This window comes from Peromyscus californicus, unplaced genomic scaffold, assembly GCF_007827085.1.
Source record: "Peromyscus californicus insignis strain IS unplaced genomic scaffold, ASM782708v3 Scaffold_2__1_contigs__length_46816999, whole genome shotgun sequence".
NCBI classification, from domain to species: domain Eukaryota; kingdom Metazoa; phylum Chordata; class Mammalia; order Rodentia; family Cricetidae; genus Peromyscus; species Peromyscus californicus.
The window spans coordinates 34,464,495-34,486,381 of record NW_026294540.1 but is presented as its reverse complement, the minus strand read 5'-3'; the positions used below and the strand labels follow the sequence as shown (position 1 = coordinate 34,486,381).

The 21,887-nt window shown below is 52.9% G+C and overlaps 1 protein-coding gene across 1 annotated transcript in view; it reads right to left on the bottom strand.

Annotated features, from left to right (window-relative positions):
* Adap1 (ArfGAP with dual PH domains 1) overlaps positions 1 to 21,887 on the bottom strand; it is a 52,029-nt gene that overhangs the window by 24,282 nt on the left and 5,860 nt on the right. The window contains exons 2-3 of the mRNA XM_052754289.1: positions 11,311 to 11,441; positions 3,826 to 3,917 (exon numbers count right to left, since the gene is read on the bottom strand). Coding sequence (XP_052610249.1) covers positions 3,826 to 3,917; positions 11,311 to 11,441 — 223 coding nt within the window. The remainder of the gene's footprint in view (positions 1 to 3,825; positions 3,918 to 11,310; positions 11,442 to 21,887) is intronic.

The window sequence follows — 21,887 nt, the reverse complement described above, 5'->3', positions numbered from 1 at the left end:
TTAGGGGCAGATCTCTATAAGTGAGGGCTGGGTCCCACCCTGGGCGGCCCTGTGTAGGGGTGAATGTGTGGGGGAGTAGGGCAACAGGGCCCGAGACCCAGCAGGGCTCTGCCTTCCCTCCATGAGACCGGTGAGACACAAAACAGACGTGTGGGCCAAACTGCCAAGGACGGGTTCACTGATGGTGCATCCGTGCGCAACTAGGGTCCCCTGCCACCGGACACACCCAGCTTCCCTCCCCTAATAGTCCCAAACTGGCCCCGGGGCATGCTGCCAAGTGACCCTCCCTCCTCCCCCTCCCGCCTCCTTTCTGCCTACTCCTCTCCCTCCTCCCCCTGCTCACCCTCTTCTTTCCCTTCCTTTTCCTCCCAACACTCCAGCCTCTCTCTCTTCCCTCCTCTTCCCTCTCTTCTCTCGCCTCCTTCTTTCTCCTCACACTCCTGCCTCCTCCTCCTTCCTTCCTCCCTTCTCTCCCCTCCTTACCCTCCCCTCTCGACTCACAGTCCTCCCTCCCCTCCTCCCCTTGTGCTCTCTCTTTCCTTTCCTCCCCATTGTTCCTCTCCTACACTCCTGCCTCCTTCTCTCTCTCTCCTTCCCTTCCTCTCTCTACTCCTCTCCCCTCCTCCCTCCCCTCCCTGCTTCTTCCTCTTCTCCCTCTCTTCCTCTCCCCCTCCTCACACCCCTGACCCTCCTGCCCTTCCTTTCTCCCTTTCCTCCCCCCTCCTCCCTTCCCTCCTCCTTCTCCTCACCTTCCTCCCTCACTTCTTCCTTCTAAGTCACCTGTTACCCAAAACACCCTAGCCTCTCCTCTGCAATCAGGAGACCGGGCCTGAGACCCCCCCCCCACTACTCCCACTCAGCTTCTTCCCGTCTCTCCCCCTCACCTCCTGTCTCCTGCAGATTCAAGGCGATCCCCTCCCCTCTCACCGTCCCGGGTCAGATCCTGCAAAACCTAACAGAAACTCCGATGACGGGGCACAGCCATAGTCCCCACCAGCTTCTCCAGGGGCAGATGTGTGTGGGGGGGGGAGAGGACAGGCTTCTGTGGCCCTAAGTCAGGGCTGCAGAGGTGACCCGGGGAACCTCGCTGGGGAGCAGCAACCTCTATCTCATGCCTGGCTTCTCTGCTGGGCTGGGCTGGGTAGGTCACACACACACACACAGGCACACACACACACACACACACACACACACACACACACACACACACCGGGACCTTGGGTTTACAAAGTGAGTCAATCCAAGAAAAACGCTGAGCAAACACGAACCTGGGTGGGGCCCAGGTGCAGCCAGAACTAAACCACAGCAGGCCTGGGAGTGAGGGGGAGAGGCAGGGTGCAGGGGGAGCATGGGGAGGGGTCGCTGAGCGAGCATGGGGAGGGGTCGCTGAGCAGGCCTAGGAGTGAGGGGGAGAGGCAGGGTGCAGGGGGAGTGTGGGGAGGGGTCGCTGAGCAGGCCTGGGAGTGAGGGGAAGAGGCAGGGTGCAGAGGGAGGGTGGGGAGGGGTCGCTGAGCAGGCCTAGGAGTGAGGGGAAGAGGCAGGGTGCAGGGGGAGGGTGGGGAGGGGTTGCTGAGCAGGCCTGGGAATGAGGGGAAGAGGCAGGGTGCAGGGGGAGCATGGGGAGGGGTCGCTGAGCAGGCCTGGGAATGAGGGGAAGAGGCAGGGTGCAGGGGGAGGGTGGGGAGGGGTCGCTGAGCAGGCCTAGGAGTGAGGGGAAGAGGCAGGGTGCAGGGGGAGGGTGGGGAGGGGTCGCTGAGCAGGCCTGGGAATGAGGGGAAGAGGCAGGGTGCAGGGGGAGCGTGGGGAGGGGTCGCTGAGCAGGCCTGGGAGTGAGGGGGAGAGGCAGGGTGCAGAGGGAGGGTGGGGAGGGGTCGCTGAGCAGGCCTGGGAGTGAGGGGAAGAGGCAGGGTGCAGAGGGAGGGTGGGGAGGGGTCGCTGAGCAGGCCTAGGAGTGAGGGGAAGAGACAGGGTGCAGGGGGAGCGTGGGGAGGGGTCGCTGAGCAGGCCTGGGAATGAGGGGAAGAGGCAGGGTGCAGGGGGAGTGTGGGGAGGGGTCGCTGAGCAGGCCTGGGAGTGAGGGGAAGAGGCAGGGTGCAGAGGGAGCTTGGGGAGGGGTCGCTGAGCAGGCCTGGGAGTGAGGGAGAGAGGCAGGGTGCAGAGGGAGGGTAGGGAGGGGTCGCTGAGCAGGCCTGGGAATGAGGGGAAGAGGCAGGGTGCAGAGGGAGGGTAGGGAGGGGTCGCTGAGCAGGCCTGGGAGTGAGGGGAAGAGGCAGGGTGCAGAGGGAGGGTGGGGAGCAGTCGCTGCAGCAGGAGCAGGCTCAGGTCGGGTCTTAACCCTGTTTCCAAGAAAGGGAAAGTTCCTCCTGGAAAGTTCCAGAAGGGTGAGCAACTTGCACAGCCATGCAGCTGCCTAGAGGCTGGCCTCTCTCTGACCCAAGTCAGGGTGGCCTCCGCCTGCCCGCAAAATGGGGATTTCCAGTGTGGATCCCTGCCCCTGTGTCCTCCGGGAGTTCTCTCAACCCCTCTGGGTCCCAGAGCCTCTCGTCAGGGGCTACTCAAGGTGGAGTGAAGGCCCGGTGTGCACAAGTTGGGTCTCTAGGGCAGCACACCTGTCCTCAGAGCAGGGGGCGTGACTGATCTCAGTCCCATACTGCCTAGGGAAGAGAGTGAGCTGTGGTACCCCGCTGGAGAAAGGCAGACAAGGCGGGCCAGGCCCAGAGGCTGTCCAGGAGCTGAAAGGTGAGAGATGGCCAGTGTGGAGGTCAACACCCAGGCTGAATGGGCCAAGCTGCCCCTGTGGCGTGGCTAGGCTCCGCCACCCTGTCTGACTTCCTGAGTCCTTAGGGGCAGCTGTCTGTACCAGGCACCCAAGAAGACAGACATGGCGGGAGGCCCTGCCCTGCCCTGAAGGAACCCTGAGACCACTAAGAAGATCAGTGGAGAATCTAAGGACTGTGGAGTTAAAGGGCCCCCAACTCAGGGGACCTGAGAGGTGCCACACAGGCCGAGCCCTGGGAACTGGACAGTGCCAGGCAGGGCCGGAAGGAGGTTCCGTGGAGGTGTACCCCTGGCTAGGGCCAAGAGGGATCCAGCTCCTTCCTCACATGCCAGGAGGAGGAGGAGGGGGCTTACACAGAGAGCTGGGACTGGGAACCCAGGGGATGGTAGTCACTACCTCATTATCCCTGCTAGCTTGGAAGATGGGGAAACCAGGCTGAGAGGAAGCAGGTCACTAGCCCCTATGTCCCTCTTTCTGCAATTTCTGGATACCAAGGGGTTGGTCCCACTTGGTGGCAGCTTCCAGGCCACTAGGAGCATCCAAGAGGCCCAAGACCCACTTAAGATCCCGGGGAGGGACCCCAACGGCCCCCATTGCACCCAGGTCCACTCAGATACTACAAGCAGTAAAACGAGAATGGTGCTTCATGCCTGTTCTTAGTACTCAGGAGGCTGAGGCAGGAGGATGAGGAGTTTCAGGTCAGCCTGGGCAACATACAGACCAAGACCCTTCCATAAAAACAAACAGATAGATAGATAGATAGATAGATAGATAGATAGATAGATAGATACATACATACATACATACATACATACATACATACATACATAGATGGACACTTAAACGAATATATAGATGGATAGAGGCCAGATGGTAGAGACAGCCTGGGCCCTTCTTGCTGGGCTCCTGGGGACCGGTGCCATAATCTTTCCCCCAAACTCAAAGTCCCAGCCCCTGCTGACTGCCCCCTAGGCCCGCCCAGTGCCACCCAGGGCCAGGCCCAGCGATGTTTACCAGCGTCCTGACAGAGGCCTTTGTGTACTCACTGGCAGTCGGAGAACGTGGGCCGGTAGTAGAAGGGCGGTACTTTGGACTCGAATGTGGCTCTGGCGGCCTCGTTCCCATGAGATGCCATGAACTGTAAGAGAGGGGGGCAGGGTCAGAGTCAGGGAGCCCTGGATCCAGGGACAGGGGTGGCTGCTGGGTGGCTGCTGTCCTTTAGGCCACCGCAGGGTCTTCTGAACCAGGATGCTGAGAACTTAGCCAGTCCTTGGGATGGGACTCCTGGAACTCTTCTGTCCCAGGGACATGGGCTCCCAGTGGGCAGGGAAGGGCAGTATATAGAAGGAATATAGAAGAATATAGAAGGAATGCCCTAAAGAAAGGTCCCCGAGGGGCCAGCGGCTCGGCAGGTACAAACACCTTCCACACAAACCAGACAACCCGAGTCTGACTCCTGGGGACCAGAGTGGAAGAAGCAAACTGAGTCCTGAAAGTTCTGACTGCCCCATGCACACCATGGCACATGTGTGCCCACACTTATTCACACACCCTACACAGACTTACGCACACAATAACACAATAAACTGAATTTAGGGGACAGTAATAGGGCTCAATGTCACCAAGCCTAATAACCTGAGTTTGATCCTTGGGACCTACATTTAGAGAGAACCTACTGCTGGATATGGTACTCTGACCTCCACATGTGCCACAGCACATACACATACACATATGGGCACACACAAACACACAAATACATGTAATTATATTTTTTAAAGCAACTCATGGGCCTACAAGATGGCTCAGTAGCTAAAGGTGATAGCTGTTTATTAAATCAAAAATTAAAAAAAAAAAACAATTCTCAGTGACTGAAGATGGAGCTCAGCAGTAGAGCCCTTGCCTAGAATCCCCAGTGAGGGGCTGGGGTGTGGCTCAGTGGTAGAGCACCTGCCTAGAATCCCCAGTGAGGGGCTGGGGTGTGGCTTAGTGGTAGAGCACCTGCCTAGAATCCCCCAATGAGGGGCTGGGGTGTGACTCAGTGGTAGAGCACCTGCCTAGAATCCCCCAGTGAGGGGCTGGGGTGTGACTCAGTGGTAGAGCACCTGCCTAGAATTGCCCTGGTGATCTGAACTCAAGTCCTGGAACTCACACACAAGTGGAAGGAGAAAACTGACTCTACAAAGTTGTCTTCTGATCTCCATACTCATACTATCACACACACACACCCAATAATAGTAAACAAAATTTAAATTTCAAAATGAACTAAAGAAAGGGCCCTGAGTTGGGTGAGGAGTTACAGGCCTGTCATCCAAGTACTGTGGAGGCTGAGACAGGAAGAATGAAAGTTCAAAGTTGGCCTGGAGTGCAGAGAAAGACTCTATCTCAAGGAAGGAAGGAAGGAAGGAAGGGTAGAAGGAGCAGAAAAGGGAGAGGAAGAAGGTTGGTTAGTCCTGAAGATCCAACTCGGGTCACCGTGTTTGACGACAAGCGCCCTTACCTGCTGAGCCATCTTGCCAGCCCCTGGTGATAATTATGAAGTGTACTTTAAAATTAACCATCAGGCTAGGTGTGGTGGCACAGACCTGTGACCCCCAGCACTTGAAAAGCTGAAGCAAAAGGATAGTAGGTTCAAAGCCTGACTGAGCTACATGATGAGATCTTATCTTCAAAAAATACAAATGAGTGGTGTACATATGAGTCATATTTATAAAGCTGTTACTAAAAAAAAAAATCTTCAGAGACTGTGAATGTACAGTTCAGTGGAAGAGGCTGGCCTAGAATCCTTACTTGAGAGTCTGGGAAATCAGACCCTGGGTTCCTTCCTCAGTACCACAGCAACACAAAATTAAAAATTAAAAACATCCTTCCAGGGCCAGAGATGGAGCTTAGTAGTAAAGCACCTGTCTAGAATCCCCCAGTGAGGGGCTGGGGTGTGGTCAGTGGTAGAACACCTGCCTAGTATCCCCCAGTGAGGGACTGGGCTGTGACTCAGTGGTAGAGCACCTGCCTAGAATTCACAAGTGAGGGGCTGGGGTGTGACTCAGTGGTAGAGCACCTGCCTAGAATCCCCCAATGAGGGCCTGGGGTGTGGCTCAGTGGTAGAGCACCTGTCTAGAATCCCCCAGTGAGGGGCTGGAGTGTGGCTCAGTGGTAGAGCACCTGCCTAGAATCCCCCAGTGAGGGGCTAGTGATATTGGACCCCAGGATCCATATCTGGTGCTGAAATAAAATAATCCATTCTCAGGGCCTGAGATGATTCAGTTGGTAAAGTTCTTATCTTACAAATGTGATGCCCTGAGTTGGATGTCAGAACCCATGTGAAAAGCTGGTGTAGAGACATTCTATTATAATCCAGCAACAGCAAGATGGAAGGTCAATGGCCAGCTAGGTCAACAAGAGACCCTGTCACAAAGGAAAAGTGGGCAGTGCCTGAGGAAGGTGTGACACCCCAGGCTGTTCTCTGACCTCCACACAAACTTGCACCCATACACACATGTAAACAAGGCGACACACAGCCAGCTCTCAGGACTGTCTGAGTATGCTGTAAACCACAACAACAAAAAAAAGGGGTTGATCACTTTGACTAAGCCACGATAAAAAAAAAAAATTTCCATGACAAAAACCACCGTGAGTAAAACCAAGACACTTTTGAAAATCTATTTTCAATGAGCCGGCTTCTTAGTGGGCGAGTTTCCTGAACATGTCAAGAAACCCCGAGAGCGTGAAAGCCGTGAAGACAGCCAGGCCATCGAGTGAGCAGAGGGCAGGCTGAGGTGAGAAAACTCTCTCTGGTCCTTCAGCTCAAGAGGAGGAAATGCCCGCCCTCCCTGGGAAGAGCGCCCACAAGTCAGGTCAGAGCTGACCGAGTGTCAGCTGGGATGTGGTGGGGCCTCCTCCAGGCTGGAGCCCTGTACGCAGCTATGGGGGGATCAGGCGTGACTCCCACAAACGGCAGAGCCCCTGACCTTATCCCACCACCTCTAAGACTTTAGGCCACCAATGAGTTAGCAGAAGCACAAGTGTCACTGGGAAGCAGCTTAGGGGACCCCAGGGTAACAGAGAGAGGACTGAGAGCAACCTGAGGCATGCCATCCTAATACTCAGGAGGCTGAGGCAGGAGGATCCTGAGTGTGAAACTGCTCTGGGCTAGAGAGAGAGACTGGGTCTCAAAAATGAAAGAGAAAAGGGGTGTGATGATGCCAATGTAATCTCAGCCCTCAGAGGCAGAGGCAGGAAGACCCGGAGTTCAAGGTCAGCCTTGGCTACAAAGTGAGCTAGAGACCAGCCTGGGCTACATGAGACCCCATCTCTAAAAACAATAAAAGGAGAAAAAGAAGAAAGAAAGAAAGAAAGAAAGAAAGAAAGAAAGAAAGAAAGAAAGAAAGAAAGAAAGAAAGAAAGAAAGAAAGAAAGAAAGAAAGAAGAAATAGGAACTAGGAGGAGAAAGAATAACCGAAGTGTCCATTCACATGGGCAAGGCCATGGTGGTCCACATACACTAGAGACCATGGTGAAGCACAGACAGCGATCCCTGTGTGGGAGCTAAAGACGCATGCATGCTGAGCTGGCTTTTCGGAACCTATTCCCCATGTTGGGATGCCTCGCCCAGCCTTGATGCAGAGGGAGGAGCTTGGTCCTGCCTCAATGTGGTACGCTAAGCTTTGTTGACTCCCAGGGGAGGCCTGCCCCTTTCTGAACAGAGAAGGAGTGGATGAGGGAGATGAGGGCGAGAGATGGGAGGTGGGGGAGGAGGAAGGAGGGGAAACTGGTTGGTATGTAAAATAAATGAAATAAATAAACAAAAACATCAAAAAGCCAAAAACCAAAACAAAACAAAAAGACACACGCATACTCATACAGGCCGACGCCTCCCCAAAAGAGGCACAAAATCGGGTCCCTGGTGGCCCCTGGAGTGAGGAGTGGGTGAGAGGCCAAAGTCAGGGGAGGGGCTCTCAGTCCGTCAGTGCTCTGCTGGGCCTGGTGAATGTGCCTGTGCACAACAGCAGCACATTATTAAAACACACTCAACAGCAGGCTCGGGGTGGGTGCCCATCATCCCATCTACTCAGAAGGTTGGGATAAGGAAGACTGTAAGGACCAGGCCAGCCTGGGATACAGAGTGAAAACAAAATTTCAGCTATGTTTTTATTTTATTTCATTTCACTTTTTTTTTTTTTTTAAAGTCAGGGTCTCCCACTTGTAGCCCTGACAGGCCTGGAGCTTATTATGTACATCAGGCTGGCCTTGAACTTAGAGCTGCCTAGCCAAGTGCTGGGATGAAAGGTGTGCACCACCTTGCTCAGTGACACTTATTGATGTCCTGTCTGTGTGAGTGCCCACGTGCCACAGCACACGTGTGGAAGTCAGAGGCCAACTTGCAGGAGTCAGTGCTCCCCTTGCACCAGGTTCAGAGATTAAACTCATAGATGAAACTCAGGGTATCAGGTTTGACCCCAAGTGCCTTTATCTGCCTGCCGAACCATTGCACTGGCCACAGAAAATAATTTTTAAAAAAATCTTATACAAAAATCTCGAGAAGAGCAAGTCAAGAGAGTAGTGATGTATGATTGAAATCTCATTATTGGGAGCCAGAGACAGGAGGATCAGGAATTCAAAGTCATCCTTGGATATATAGCCAGAGCTGGGCTAGCCTGAGCTACATGAGACCCTGTCTCTGAAAACCAACCAACTAAAGGACACTGAGAACAAGTATACAAGCCTTGAGACGTGAAAAACTGCGGAGAGTACAAGAAAAGATGGAGTACTCTGTGGTTCCAGTCCAGATTCCTCCAAGAGCGTGGGAACTGCTCTCTTCCCTAGGCTGATGGCTCCCTTTCCCAGTTAGAGTCAGGCATGGTCAGAGACAACAGTGCCTCACCCTCATGTCTCTGTCAGTGTTGCCCCGTGGAATCACTGGACCAAGGACAGCCTTGGTCCAGCATAATTGGCTGTCTCCTCTAGAATGGTGAAGAGGGTGACTTGGAAAATTGCCAAATCTGATCACCTAGAATCCCCCAGTAAGGGTCCAGGGGCACAGTTCAGTGGTAGAGCACCTGCCTAGAATCCCCCAGTGAGGGGCTGGGGTGTGGCTCAGTGGTAGAACATCTGTCTAGAATTCCCCAGTGAGGGGCTGGGGTGTGACTCAGTGGTAGAGCACCTGCCTAGAATCCCCCAGTGAGGGGCTGGGGTGTGGCTCAGTGGTAGAGCCCCTGCCTAGAATCCCCCAGTGAGGGGCTGGGGTGTGGCTCAGTGGTAGAACATCTGTCTAGAATTCCCCAGTGAGGGGCTGGGGTGTGGCTCAGTGGTAGAGCACCTGCCTAGAATCCCCCAGTGAGGGGCTGGGGTGTGGCTCAGTGGTAGAACACCTGCATAGAATCCCCCAGTGAGGGGCTGGGTGTGGCTCAGTGGTAGAGCCCCTGCCTAGAATCCCCCAGTGAGGGGCTATGGATGTGGCTCAGTGGAAAAGCACCTGCCTAGGATCCCCCAGTAAGGGGCTGGGGGTGTGGCTCAGTGGAAGAGCACCTGCCTAGGACATGTGAGCTCTGGCCTCCATCTCTAGTACTAAGGAAAAAGAGAGGGAAACAGGATGTTTGGCAAAAGTGTTCCTACTGAAATGTCCTACTTGAGGTCCAAGACAATGAGCCCACCAAGAACCAGAGCTTCACCCTACTGTGATCCCACAGATATTCACAGAACAGAGAACATCCTCCTCCTGGGCACAGGAGATCTCTGTGTCTGCTGCTCTGATGTCAGCCCAGCTCTTGGCCTGAACTGAGCTTCCAGCAGGATTCATGGGTGGGCAGCTACACTTAGACCTCTGTCCTGAGGCCCTTCCCCATTCCCACAGCAGCTCTTAGTCCCACCCACTTTCACCTGGACCAGTGGCCCTCAGCCTGTGGTTCTCAACCCTGTGGGGGCCAAACGACCCTTTCACAGGGGTCCCCTAAGACCATCCTGCATATCAAACATTTACATTACAATTCCTAAGAGTAGCAACATTACAGTTATGAAGGAGCAACAAAAATGACTTTATGGTTGGAGGTACCACCACATGAGGAACTGTGTTAAAGGGTCACAGCATTAGGAAGGTTCAGAACCACTGACCTGAACCCTCACCTCATCGTCTCTCTCATTAGCAGTCATAGCCTATCAGTGTGTGTGTGTGTGTGTGTGTGTGTGTGTGTGTGTGTGTGTGTGTGTGTGTGTGTGTATGTGTGTGTGTGTATGGCTTTTCAAGACAGGCTTTCTCTGTGTAGCATTGGTGCCTGTCCTAGAACTCACTCTGTAGCCCAGGCTGGCCTCAAACTCACAGAGATCTGCCTGCCTCTGCCTCCCACCACCGCCTGGCTGCCTATCAGTATATTAATCAGTTCTATCACCAAGCTCAAAGCCCCATCACCACAGCACTCTTTGGAGTTGGTGGAGCAGCAGCCTAGAATCCCTAGTGAAGAGGTAGGAGTGTGGCTTAGTAGTGAAGCCCATCACCCCATGCTGGGAATGTGCTTCTCCAGCCTGTCAGTGTTTCCTCACACCCTATGTGGGGCTCTGTCCTATGCTGGCCCCACACTCTGCCTAGCAGTATCATACCAGCTGCCCCGTGTCCTGCGCTTGTGTTCACACCCATCTCCCACCCCTGCCTTCTCAGAGGGCAGCAACATCTCTGCCTTGCTCAGTTCCCCCTGCCTGGCACACAGGAAGTTCCCATATGCTTTTGTGAGATCAATGGACAGATGTATGTATGTATGTATGTATGTATGTAAGCATGCATGAAAAGATGGGGATGGATGGATAGACAGGTGCGTGGATGGATGGATGGATGGATGGTTGTATGCATGCATGCATAGCTGCATGATTGCATGGATAGATACATAGATGGTGAATAAGTGGATGGGTGGGTAGGTGAATATATAGGTGGATGAATGAATAGGTGGGTGGGTGGATAAACGGATAGGTGGATATATGGATAAATGGATACATGAGTGAGTGGATGAGTGGATGAATGGGTGAGTGGATAAGTAGATGGATAGAACGATGAATGAGTGCCTGGTTGGCTAGCTAGATGAATGGATGAGTGAATGGGTAAACGGATAGAGGGATAAGTAGGTGGATGAATGGATGAGTAGATGGATGGATGGATGGATGGATGGATGGATGGATGGATGGATAGATGGATGGATGGATGAGGGGATGGATGGGTGAGTGGATGGATGGATGAGTGGATGGATGGATGGATGGATGGATGGATGGATGGATGGATGAGGAGATGGATGGATGAGTAGATGGGTAGATGGATGTGAGTGGACAGATGAACAAGTGCTTTGATTTTTGTTATCACGTGGCTCCAGGGAAGGATGGCTAAGAAACTGTCAGTTTGAATTGGCCCAAGTCCCATTGGAGCAACAGAACCCCTCACAGGTTAGACCCTCAAGGTTCCCATTATCTAGAGATGAGGGAGCTAGGGTCACCCCATATATGGCCACAGGGCTACCCATGCCCCTCACTCCATCCAGCATCCCTCTCCTGACCCATACCTCAACTTGGGCCTCATCCCAGGCATCCAGACGGACTGACTTCACCTTGCTGACCTGGGGGATGTTCCGGTGGATCCCAGAGCAGCTCAGACAGATGAACACACCCAGGGTGTAGGACGCCCAGTCAGGATCTAGAAGGGAAGGGCAGAGGTCAGGGAAGCTCGGCCGGGACTCTAGAGCATGCCCATGAGGAAAGCTCAGTCTGAGACCAGAAGGGATAGACACAGGGTCCCATAGAGGGCCATGGCAGGAGGTGGCGAGGATGGAACTGAGGACCTTGTGCACACCAGGCAAGAGCTCGACCACTGAGTCACACTCCCAAACCCTCACTGGGGGATTCTAGGCAGGGGCCCTACTAATGAGCCACACCCCCAGCCCCTCACTGGGGGATTCTATGCAGGGGCCCTACTAATGAGCCACACCCCAGCCCCTCACTGGGGGATTCTAGGCAGGTGCTCTACCACTGAACCACATCCCCAGCCCCTCACTGGGGGATTCTATGCAGGTGCTCTACCACTGAGCCACACCCCAGCCCCTCACTGGGGGATTCTAGGCAGGTGCTCTACCACTGAACCACATCCCCAGCCCCTCACTGGGGGATTCTATGCAGGGGCCCTACTAATGAGCCATACCCCCAGCCTCTCACTGGGGGATTCTAGGCAGGAGATCTACCACTGAGCCACGCCCCAGCCCCACACTAGGTACTCTAGGCAGGTGCTCTACTACTGAGTCACATCCACAGCCCACTTTATTTTTATTTTGAGACAAAGTCTCACTAATTTGCTGAGGCTGGACTTGAACTAACTCTGTACTGCAGGAAGACCTTAAATTTTTGATCTCCTACTTCAGCCTCCCAAGTTGCTGAGATTACAAGCCTACCCAGTCCTGGTCCAGCTAAGAAGCTCTAAAATTTTTAAATTATATTCATTTATTTTTTAATTTAAAAAAATCTGCCGGGCGGTGGTGGCGCACGCCTTTAATCCCAGCACTCGGGAGGCAGATTCAGGCAGATCTCTGTGAGTTTGAGGCCAGCCTGGGCTACCAAGTGAGTTCCAGGAAAGGCACAAAGCTACACAGAGAAACCCTGTCTCAAAGAAAAAAAAAATCTTATGTATATGGGTATTTTGTCTGCATGTATGTATACCACATGTGCCTGGTACCCAAGGACGCCAGAAAAGGGTATCAGATACTGGAACTAGAGTTATAGATGCCATGTGAGTCCTGGGACTCAAACCCAGGTCCTCTGGAAGAGCAGCCAGTGGCCTTGACTGCTGAGCCATCTCTCCAGCCCCACCTTAATTGATTCTGTATAAACACACGAATGCATGTGAGTGGGTGTGTCATGTGTGGAGGTCAGAGGACAGCTGGTGGGAGTCAGTTCTCTCCTCCCACCACATGGGCTCCAGGGAATGAGACTCAAATCATCAGGCTTGGCAACAAGTAACACTACCCGCTGAGCCATCTTGCCAAGACAGAATGTCTAATTACTTAAAAGACTGACATTGGCGGCACACTCCTTTAATCCTATCACTCAGGAGGCAGAGGCAGGCGAATCTCTATGAGTTCGGGTCCAGCCTGGGCTACAGAGTGAGTTCCAGGACAGCCAGGACTACTTCACAGAGAAACCCTGTCTAGAGAAAAAAACCAAAAATACAAAATAAAAAATAAAATAATAATAATAAACCTGCCATGTCACTGCTAGCTACTCACTGAGGAGAGATAAAGATGTGCCCATGAAGAGATGCTTATATCTGTGGCAGTTATGTTTTCAATTATCGGTATATTTCATTTTCATATGCGTGGTATTTGTATGCATGTGCTCACCTGCACGTGTACATGCGGAGGCAGGGGGCTCACATCAGGTACCCTCCTTGCTTGACCTCCACCTTGTCTTTGGAGACAGGGTGGTTTGCTGTACCTGGAGCTGGCCATGTCAGCTAGACTGCCTGGCCATTGAGTTCTGGGGCTATGTCTGTCTCTGGGAGGAGTGAGCAGTGAATCCTGTTGATGGAATATGGCTCTAGAGACCTTTGCCCTTCCAAGTGCTGATTCATAGCTGAGATCCTGGCCTGATAGCTGAACCGCGGCCCAGAGTGGGCAGCTCACGACTGGAGAGTGGAGTCCCGTCTCACTGATATACCAGGTTTTTACATGGTTCCTGGGGATTCAAACTCAGGTCCTCATGCCTTTGTAACTGCGGTAGTTAATTTTGATTTTCAACCAGACTTTGATACTAGCAAAGTGCACTTTGGTGTGTGTTGGCATTTTTAGGATCTTGGGGGCTCTGATCCAGGCAAGAGATTATTAATTCCTTGATATATTTGTAACACAACAACATTATTGGGAGGTGGTGAAAAGCAGGAAATAGTGTCTGGTTAGAAGAAGCAGGTGACTCAGGGTTCAGCCTTAGGGACTTATCTCACTCCGGCACCTCCTGGTATCCACCTCTTTCCTCTGTTTCCTGCCTGTCCAGATGTGAGCTATCTGCTCCTCCACCCCCTCCCCAGCATGACACTTCTGAAACCTGGAGCCAAGAGACCTAAGATGTGTCTCTTGGGTATTTGGTCTCACAAAAGTCTAACACAGCATTCAACAATACATAAACAGAGTGATACACCATAAAGCATAACGGCTTCTACCAGGAATTCAAAGCTGGTTTAACACTTGAAAACCAAGCAGGGAGGCCAGGTGGTGGTGGCACATGCCTTTAATCCCAGCATTTGGGAGGCAGAGGCAGGTGAATTTCTCTGAGCTTGAAGCCAGCCCTGTATACATAGCAAGTTCCAAGCCAGCCAGGGCCATATAGTGAGACCATATCTCAAAACAACAACAACAAACTATTTATAATACTATAAAAACACAAAAGACCTCAGGATAAATATGACAACAGATGAGAAAGACAGTATATAGAAAACTATGAAACATTGTGTTTAGAAATTAATGATCTGGGGCCGGGCAGTGGTGGTGCACGCCTTTAATCCCAGCACTCGGGAGGCAGAGCCAGGCGGATCTCTGTGAGTTCGAGGCCAGCCTGGGCTACCAAGTGAGTTCCAGGAAAGGCACAAAGCTACACAGAGAAACCCTGTCTCGAAAAACCAAAAAAAAAAAGAAAAGAAATTAATGATCTGGCCGGGAGGCGGTAGTGCACACCTTTAATCCCAGCACTCGGGAGGCAGAGGCAGGCAGAACACTGTGAGTCTGAGCCCAGCCTGGTCTACAGAGTGAGATGCAGGACAGCCAAGACTACACAGAGAAACAGAGAAACCCTGTCTCAAAAAAACAAAAACAGAAAGAAAAAAAAAAGAAATTAATGATGTGTAGTGTGGAAAGAAGCTGTTTCTGGGTTAGAAGAGGCAAGACTGTCAACACATAAACTTTTGGCAAATTAATCTATGGGCTTACTGTAATCTCCACAATATTTCCAATGGGAATCCTAATGAAGTAAATTTTCAAATGAGTCTAGAATTCATATGTGAGGCAGACTCGAGGCTGGGGCATGGCTCAGGTGTAAAAGCCCTTGTAGTGAAAGGGTGAGGACCTGAGTGTGGACCCCCAAGACATCTGTGACCCCTGTGCTCCTGTGGGGAGATGGGACACAGAGCCAGGAGAACCCCTGGAAACATATGGGCCAAGCGACTGATGTATGTACACTGCACACAGACAGCAGAGAGACCTGCCACCAACAAGGTCAAAGATGAGAGGAGACACCAGAGGTTGTCTCCTGACCTCCACATGTGTACTGTGGCATGTGCACACCCGAATTCACACACATAAATGCACCCCCATACATATGCACACACACCGTACACACAAATAAATGAATGAATGATATCAAACCATCAAAACAGCCTAGAAAAGAGACCAAGATGGAACCCAACGGCATTGCTTTCAGAACTTAGTACTAAATTATTGAACCTATGTGTACACACAGATAGATAGATAGATGATAGATAGATAGATAAAGTCGATTGATCGCACACCTTTAATCCCAGCACTCAGGAGGCAAAAGCAGGTGGATCTCTGACTTTGAGGCCAGTCTGGTGTACAGAGTGAGTTCCAGGACAGCCAGGGCCACATAGAGAGGCTCTGTCCATCTATCACTCACTCACTCAGTCAATCATTCACTGTTAAATAAATATATTTTTAATTTTATTTTATTTTATATGCATGGGTGTTTTTGCCCACAGATGTGTCAGTGTGAGAGTGTCAGACAGGTGTGAGCTGCCATGTGGGTGCTGGGCATTGAACCCGGGTCCTCTGGAAGAGCAGCCAGTGCTCTTAACTGCAGCGCCATCTCTCCAGCCCAAATAAATATATTTGAAAATATGCATTATTAGAGGGTCTAGACCGATAAGTGTAGTCCTCGCGCTTCATGAAGGTAGTAACTTCTCTTTGCCATAGACAGAGGCCACTGTACAACACCATGACCAATCAAAACGCAGAGTTGTGGAGCCCAGCCCCAACGGATACAGCTACAGAACACTCGCTACCTAAGGCCCAGGGAACATCACAAAAGAGAGGACGGGATGATGGTAAGAGCCAGAGGATCGGGGAGCTTGCCGTGAGATTATGTTTCCTAAAGTGTCATCAACATGACCGCCCAACCATGAGCTGAACAAGGATGACACCAGTGACCATGCCAAACTGGACGGGCAAAGGCCATGAGGCCTGAACCCTACACAAAGAAGGACAGGAAACGGAGGAAAGCTGGGAGCAGAGAGGGGATCCTCCCCGCCCCGCCCCCCGGGAAGAGCACAGCAATTGGTTGTCCAGTGCCAAACAGCCCTGAAAACATACATGCAAGTGACAGCACATGGACTCCACAGGTTATATTTAGGAACATGTATGTATATATAAACATATATGCATGCAATAACAATTGATGGGAAAAGAGCCCATGTGTGTGAAGAGGAGTGTGGAGGGAGGGCTTGAGGGAGGAGAGAGGGAGAAACGTCGTCATTAAATGACAGTCTCAAAATAAACAAGAGATGTGTTACTGAAAGCGGACTTAGGGCAAGAGGGACATAAGTTTTCTTGATGAAATTAAAAAGATCTGCTTGCTCTTGGAAGGCTCCCGTCAGGAGTGGGAAAGGTGGAAGGGCAGCCACACCCGGAGGAGGCTGAGCTGAGGAAAGCGGGGTTGGAGCTCAGAGACACAACAAAGAACAGACGACAGAAATAGGCAAAACAGCAGACGCCTGCCCAAAGGGATTCTGCGGGTGGCAGGAAACCCCCTCAGTCACGGGGCTGCAAAGGGGCCGGAACATGTCGCTGTATTTTTATACCTGTGTGTGTGTGTGTGTGTGTGTGTGTGTGTGTGTGTGTGTGTGTGTGTGCGTCTGCATGTTCATATGTGGCCGTGTGTGTGGAGGCCAGAGGACAATCTGAGGGGGTCATCATCCCTCAGGCCCCATCCACGTTGGTTTTGGCCTTTGAGCCAGGGTCTCACTATGTAGTCTGGTCTCAAAGTCCCAGAACACCTCTGCCTCCCCAAGTGCTGGCGTTAAAGGCCTGTGCCACCACACCTGGATTCCACCTTGCTTGTTTGTTTTTTAAGGCAGAGTCTCTCACTTGACCTGAAATTGGCTGGGCTGGCTGGCTGGCGAGGCCGAGGGAATCCTCCTGTCTCCACCTCCCCAGTGATGGAATTCCAAGGACATACCACCACTCCTGGCTTTTTTATATGGGTTCTGGTGATGGGAATGGGGTCCTCATACTTGCACAGCATGGGATTTACTAACCCAGTCATCTCCTTAGCTCCTGAGGATGTTCTAAGATAACAAAAATGATCAGCAGCTGACAGTCACTTCCTCCAGCTGGACACGATGGATCCACTGCACTGTGTTACGTCTTGACAAGCGCCCCCAGTAGGCCAGCAGGAATCCACAGCCTCCCCTACTCCCCACCACCAGCCCAGGACAGCCAGCCTGTCCAGGTGCTGGCCCTGGGGTCAAGCCTTAGGTGGAGCTTTTGTGGAAGAAGTGTTGGTATGACCAGTCGGACATGTGCATTGTGCCTGCAGACCCAGGCTGCCCCAATACAGTATCCACTAGTCTGTTGGATAAGCCCGCCCCTTCCTCCCCAGCCTGCCCCTCAGCCCCTCCCCCTCCACATATCATGGGTGCTCACTGGAGTGAAGCAACCACATAGCCTCACTCCATCTCCACGTGACCTCCAGGCGTGCATGTGTGTGTTTGTGATCACGTGTGTATTGTGTATGCCTGTGTACATATTTGTGCCTGTGTGCGTATGTGTAGGTAGGGGCCAGAAGTTGATGCTAGATCTCTTCCTCAATCACTCTACCTTGTTGAGACAGGGCCACTCACTGAATACGGAGCTCGCCAACCCAGCTAGCTCTCCAGCAAGTCTCAGAGACCCACACGTGGTATTTTACATGGGTCCTGCTTGGACACCAAGCTCTTTACCAACTCAGCCATCTCCCCAGCCCCGTCATAACCTTCAAAGGTGAAATCCTGTCATTACTTCAGTTTACGGAATAAAGCAAATATAACTCAGACAGGGCCAGACAGCTGCCTGGGGTCACACTGTAGTAGATCTGGGACTTGAGTGCCAGCCAGTGTCTTTCAGGACCCACCACTGTCCTTGGGTCACTTCCCTGGTCCCTTGTGGCTGGTACTGTTGGGACAGAGACCCTGGGGTGGAAGCAATTCTCGAGCTGAGCCCTTTGGCCTGGCTACCTGGAAGGACCGCCTCTCCCCTGTGATCTCACAGGGGCCAGGAAAGGCCACCAGCACCTGGTCAAGAGTCAGAGCTCTTGTTCCAGTTCCGACAAGAGAGCTGGGTGACCTCAAGCCTCTGAATTCTTGTCACCGCGCAGAGCGTAATCAGGAACTCCTGGTGTGTCCTAAACCCCAGGCTTGGGATGGAAGGTGACAGGACCCGTGACTGGTTGCAGGCCAGGCCCAGCTGGGACTCCAGTCTAGCAGTGTCCACTCCCTGCCTTCCCCTCAGGCAAGCCCTAGGCCTCAGGCAGACAGGGCCCAGCCCAGTACAGGAACACAGGTATCCTCCCAGTCCCCAGAGGTGGTAATACTTCCCCACCCTGAACCCCTGGACTCTGGTGGGAAGTGGGGGAAGAAGGCAGGAGGAGGAGGCGCTCTGACCTATGCTGTATCTAAACAGTGTCACTCGGTGCCAGCACTTAAGAGTCGTGCTCATGAACAAATGGGACCCTGTTGGGAAAGCCTGAGCCCAGACAGGCCCCAATCCCAGAAAACTACTTTTATTTACACCAAGGAAGGCCCCAGGAGGGCAGCTGTGTGTGGCCAGGAACCAGCAGTGGGAGGCAAGCATGGGCAGGAAGCCAGGAGGCCTTCCTGGAGGAAGCGCCCAAGCTCTAGCAGTGAAGATGGGTGGTGTTGGCTAAGAGGTGTGGAGTGCAGTGGGAACAGCACATGCAGAGCCTGGCAAAGGACAGAGCTTGGCCAAGCCCAGGGCAGCAGGTGTGGCCACCTGCCTCGCCCCAATCTGAAAACCCCTCGGCACTGACCTTGGACTCTAGCGCTGGTGCTGGCGAAGAGTTCGCCCAAGGAAAGCCTTGTAGGCGAACAAGATGGCCTAGAGCCAGCCAGGTCGGTCAGGTGCGTTCCTGACTCCAGCATGCGGTTTGGCCTGCCCTGTGCTCCGTGCCAGCCATGTTCGCCCTGTACCCTGCTATGAAAGGCAGAAGGGCTCCTAGGCTGGCAGTCCCTGGCTCTGTGTGAGCCCTTCCAATCCACCACAGGGCCTTGCCCCAGCCTTGGAAGCTTCCCAACTGTTAGTTTTGTGTCCTCCTCTGGACTGCGTGCGCACGTGCGCGCACACGCGCGCGCACACACACACACACACACACACACACACACACACACACACACACACACCAGCAGTCCAGAGGAGGACATTGACTATCCTACTGCTCCCTTGAGACAGGGTCTCTCACTAAGCCTGCAGCTAGGCTGGCAGTCAGCAAATTCCAGCATTCCTCCTGTTTCTGCCCACCCCCAATACACACACACACACACACACACACACACACACACACACACACACATACACACACACACAACTAGGGTTACAAGTATAGGAAGCCATGTTCAACTTTGTACACCGGTGCTGGGATTTGAACCCAGGTCCTTAGGCTTGTGCAACAAGCTGTTACCCATCAAGCCATTGCCCCAGGCTGAGGCTATGTTTTAAAATGGCTTGACCATTGTAGGTGACCTTGAGTAACACAACCCTGGAAGCCACCGATATAGAAGTGGACTCCAGCCAGCCAGCACCTCACCCCGCTCTGAACTCACCAGCACCGAGGGGTGTCTCCTGGAGAGCCGAGTCTGTATACCAAGTCAACTCTCGATTAACCACGTCCCGCCTACCTGCCCCTCAGTGCCTCGGTTACTCACTGTCTGCCGCCTGCACGCCCACCAGAATAAAAGGCTCACCAGAATTTGGGCCGCTGAAGGCCACCGTGGCCTGTCACTGGAGATCCTGGACGGGTGCCTCAGCCCTCCAGGGTGGGCTTGTGAGTAGAGCAAAGGTCAGGTTAAAACCTGTGCACAGACCAAAACTGGCTAGGTTCCTCAGGAAAGCTGGCCAGGGCCCCCTCGGGCCCTCCAGGTGCTCCCTGCATGGGTCCTGGCTCCGTCCAGATGTACTTTCCCCACAGGAGATAACAACACCTCACTAAGTCTCACTGCTTCTGTCTGGAGCACTTCTTAGGCACTCAGGATCCCAGAATTCTCTGCCCAGTGGCATGGAGACTGTTAGAGGGCCTGTGTCATCGCAGAACAAGCCACAAAAGTGCCCTGGGACAAGAGTGGCCACAGATGTGGAACAGTGAGCCTGAGATCACCAGTGAGAGGCCAAGTCCTCAGCGCCCACCAACACCCCAGCTACTCAGTGCTCACTCTAGCTGGGGCCACCACTCTGGCTGCCCAAGGCCGTCACCCTCCTACTCTGCTTTCCCCCTCCTGGCTCCCTAAGGCCACACACCCTCCCCCTGCCCTTCCTCCTCTGGTCCCTTCAAGGTGACTCAGGCCCTCGGTGTGCTTCCGGGAGCAGGCTCTCAGGCACCCGAGCAGGTCAGGCGTGTTCTGGGGCTGAGCCAGGTGGGACAGGTGTGCCCCCTTGGCCAAGGCCTGGGCAGGGGGGAGGAGTGGAGCAGTGGACCCTATCAGTGGAATGTGGCTCTGGCAGAGGCCCGTGGCTCAGCTTTAGAGACCTTTGCTCTTCCAAAGGCTGATGCATAGCTGAGATCCTGGCCAGATAGCCTGTCAGCTACCAGGGCCTGAGGCGGGTGGGCAGCTCAAAACTAGAGGACAGGAACCTCTCCAGAGAGATAGGATCCAAGGTTCTCAGGAGGTGGGACATATGCATAGCTGCCCCCAGCAATCCTCCTGCCTGGAGGTCCTTTTTCCTGGACTTCCATGAGCTGTTCTGTTTTTTCTACCCCACTGGGATGGGAGGGAGTACCAGGAGAGATGCTGCAGATTCTCAAAGCGAAGCTGTGCTTCTTATGTAGTTGGTGCTCAGTCAGCTTCAGGGCCCTGGATGCTGGAGGGGCTCAGGCTCTCCCCTAGGCACCCCTGCCCTTGTACCGCCCCTCCCATTCAGATGAGGAGACAGTGCCCTGACACCTCTCCTTGGGGGTGGGTGTCAACCTCTTCTGTCTTCGGCATCTCCCTCTGTCCCCACTACCACAGGTGCTCAGGCTCCCTGGTCTGCACTTCAGCTGCTCTCCTGGATGCTAAACCTATTTTAAGAGCTAGCTAGCAGTGATGACTCGGTAAGAGACGGGGTTTTAAACGCCACTGCATTCTCATGTAATCGGTTAATTTGGTCACATATAGATTGCGATGGGAGGGGTTTTAAAAAGGAAAAAGAAGTATTTACATGCCAAGGCTGCCCCAGCTCTACCTCTCCTCAGAGGCACACCCAACCCCACCTACGTATCCCAACACCCTCCCCACAACCTGAGTGGAAGCTCTGCCCTCCAACACCATCCAACTCAGTCACTCTCAGATTACTTATTGATTTCGGGGGGATTATTTATTTGATTGATTGATTGATTGTGTGTGTGTGTGTGTGTGTGTGTGTGTGTGTGTGTGAGAGAGAGAGAGAGAGAGAGAGAGAGAGAGAGAGAGAGAGAGAGAGAGAGAGAGAGAGAGAAGGTCTCACTATGTAGCTCTAGCTGTCCTGGAACTCACTATGTAGACCAGGCTGGCCTCAGACTCACAGAGATCTACTTGCTTCTTTCTGCCTCCCAAGTGCTTGGATTAATGGCCTGAGCCACTATGCCCAGCTGATTTTATTTTTGAGACAAGGTCTCACTTTGTAACTCACACGGGTCTCAAACTCATGGCAATCCAGCTGCCTCACACACCCTGAGGGTTGGGATACAGACACACATCACTCCACCTGGGTTCTTGGATGCATCCCGTCTGCAACATCAGCTGGTGACCTTGCTACACAGTCAAAAGCTGGGACACATCTTGGTTGCTGGGCTTCGTGGCTCCCACTGCCCCAGGTAAAGCCAAGCCCACATACACTGGCCTTCTGGCTTTTCTGACTCAGAATCC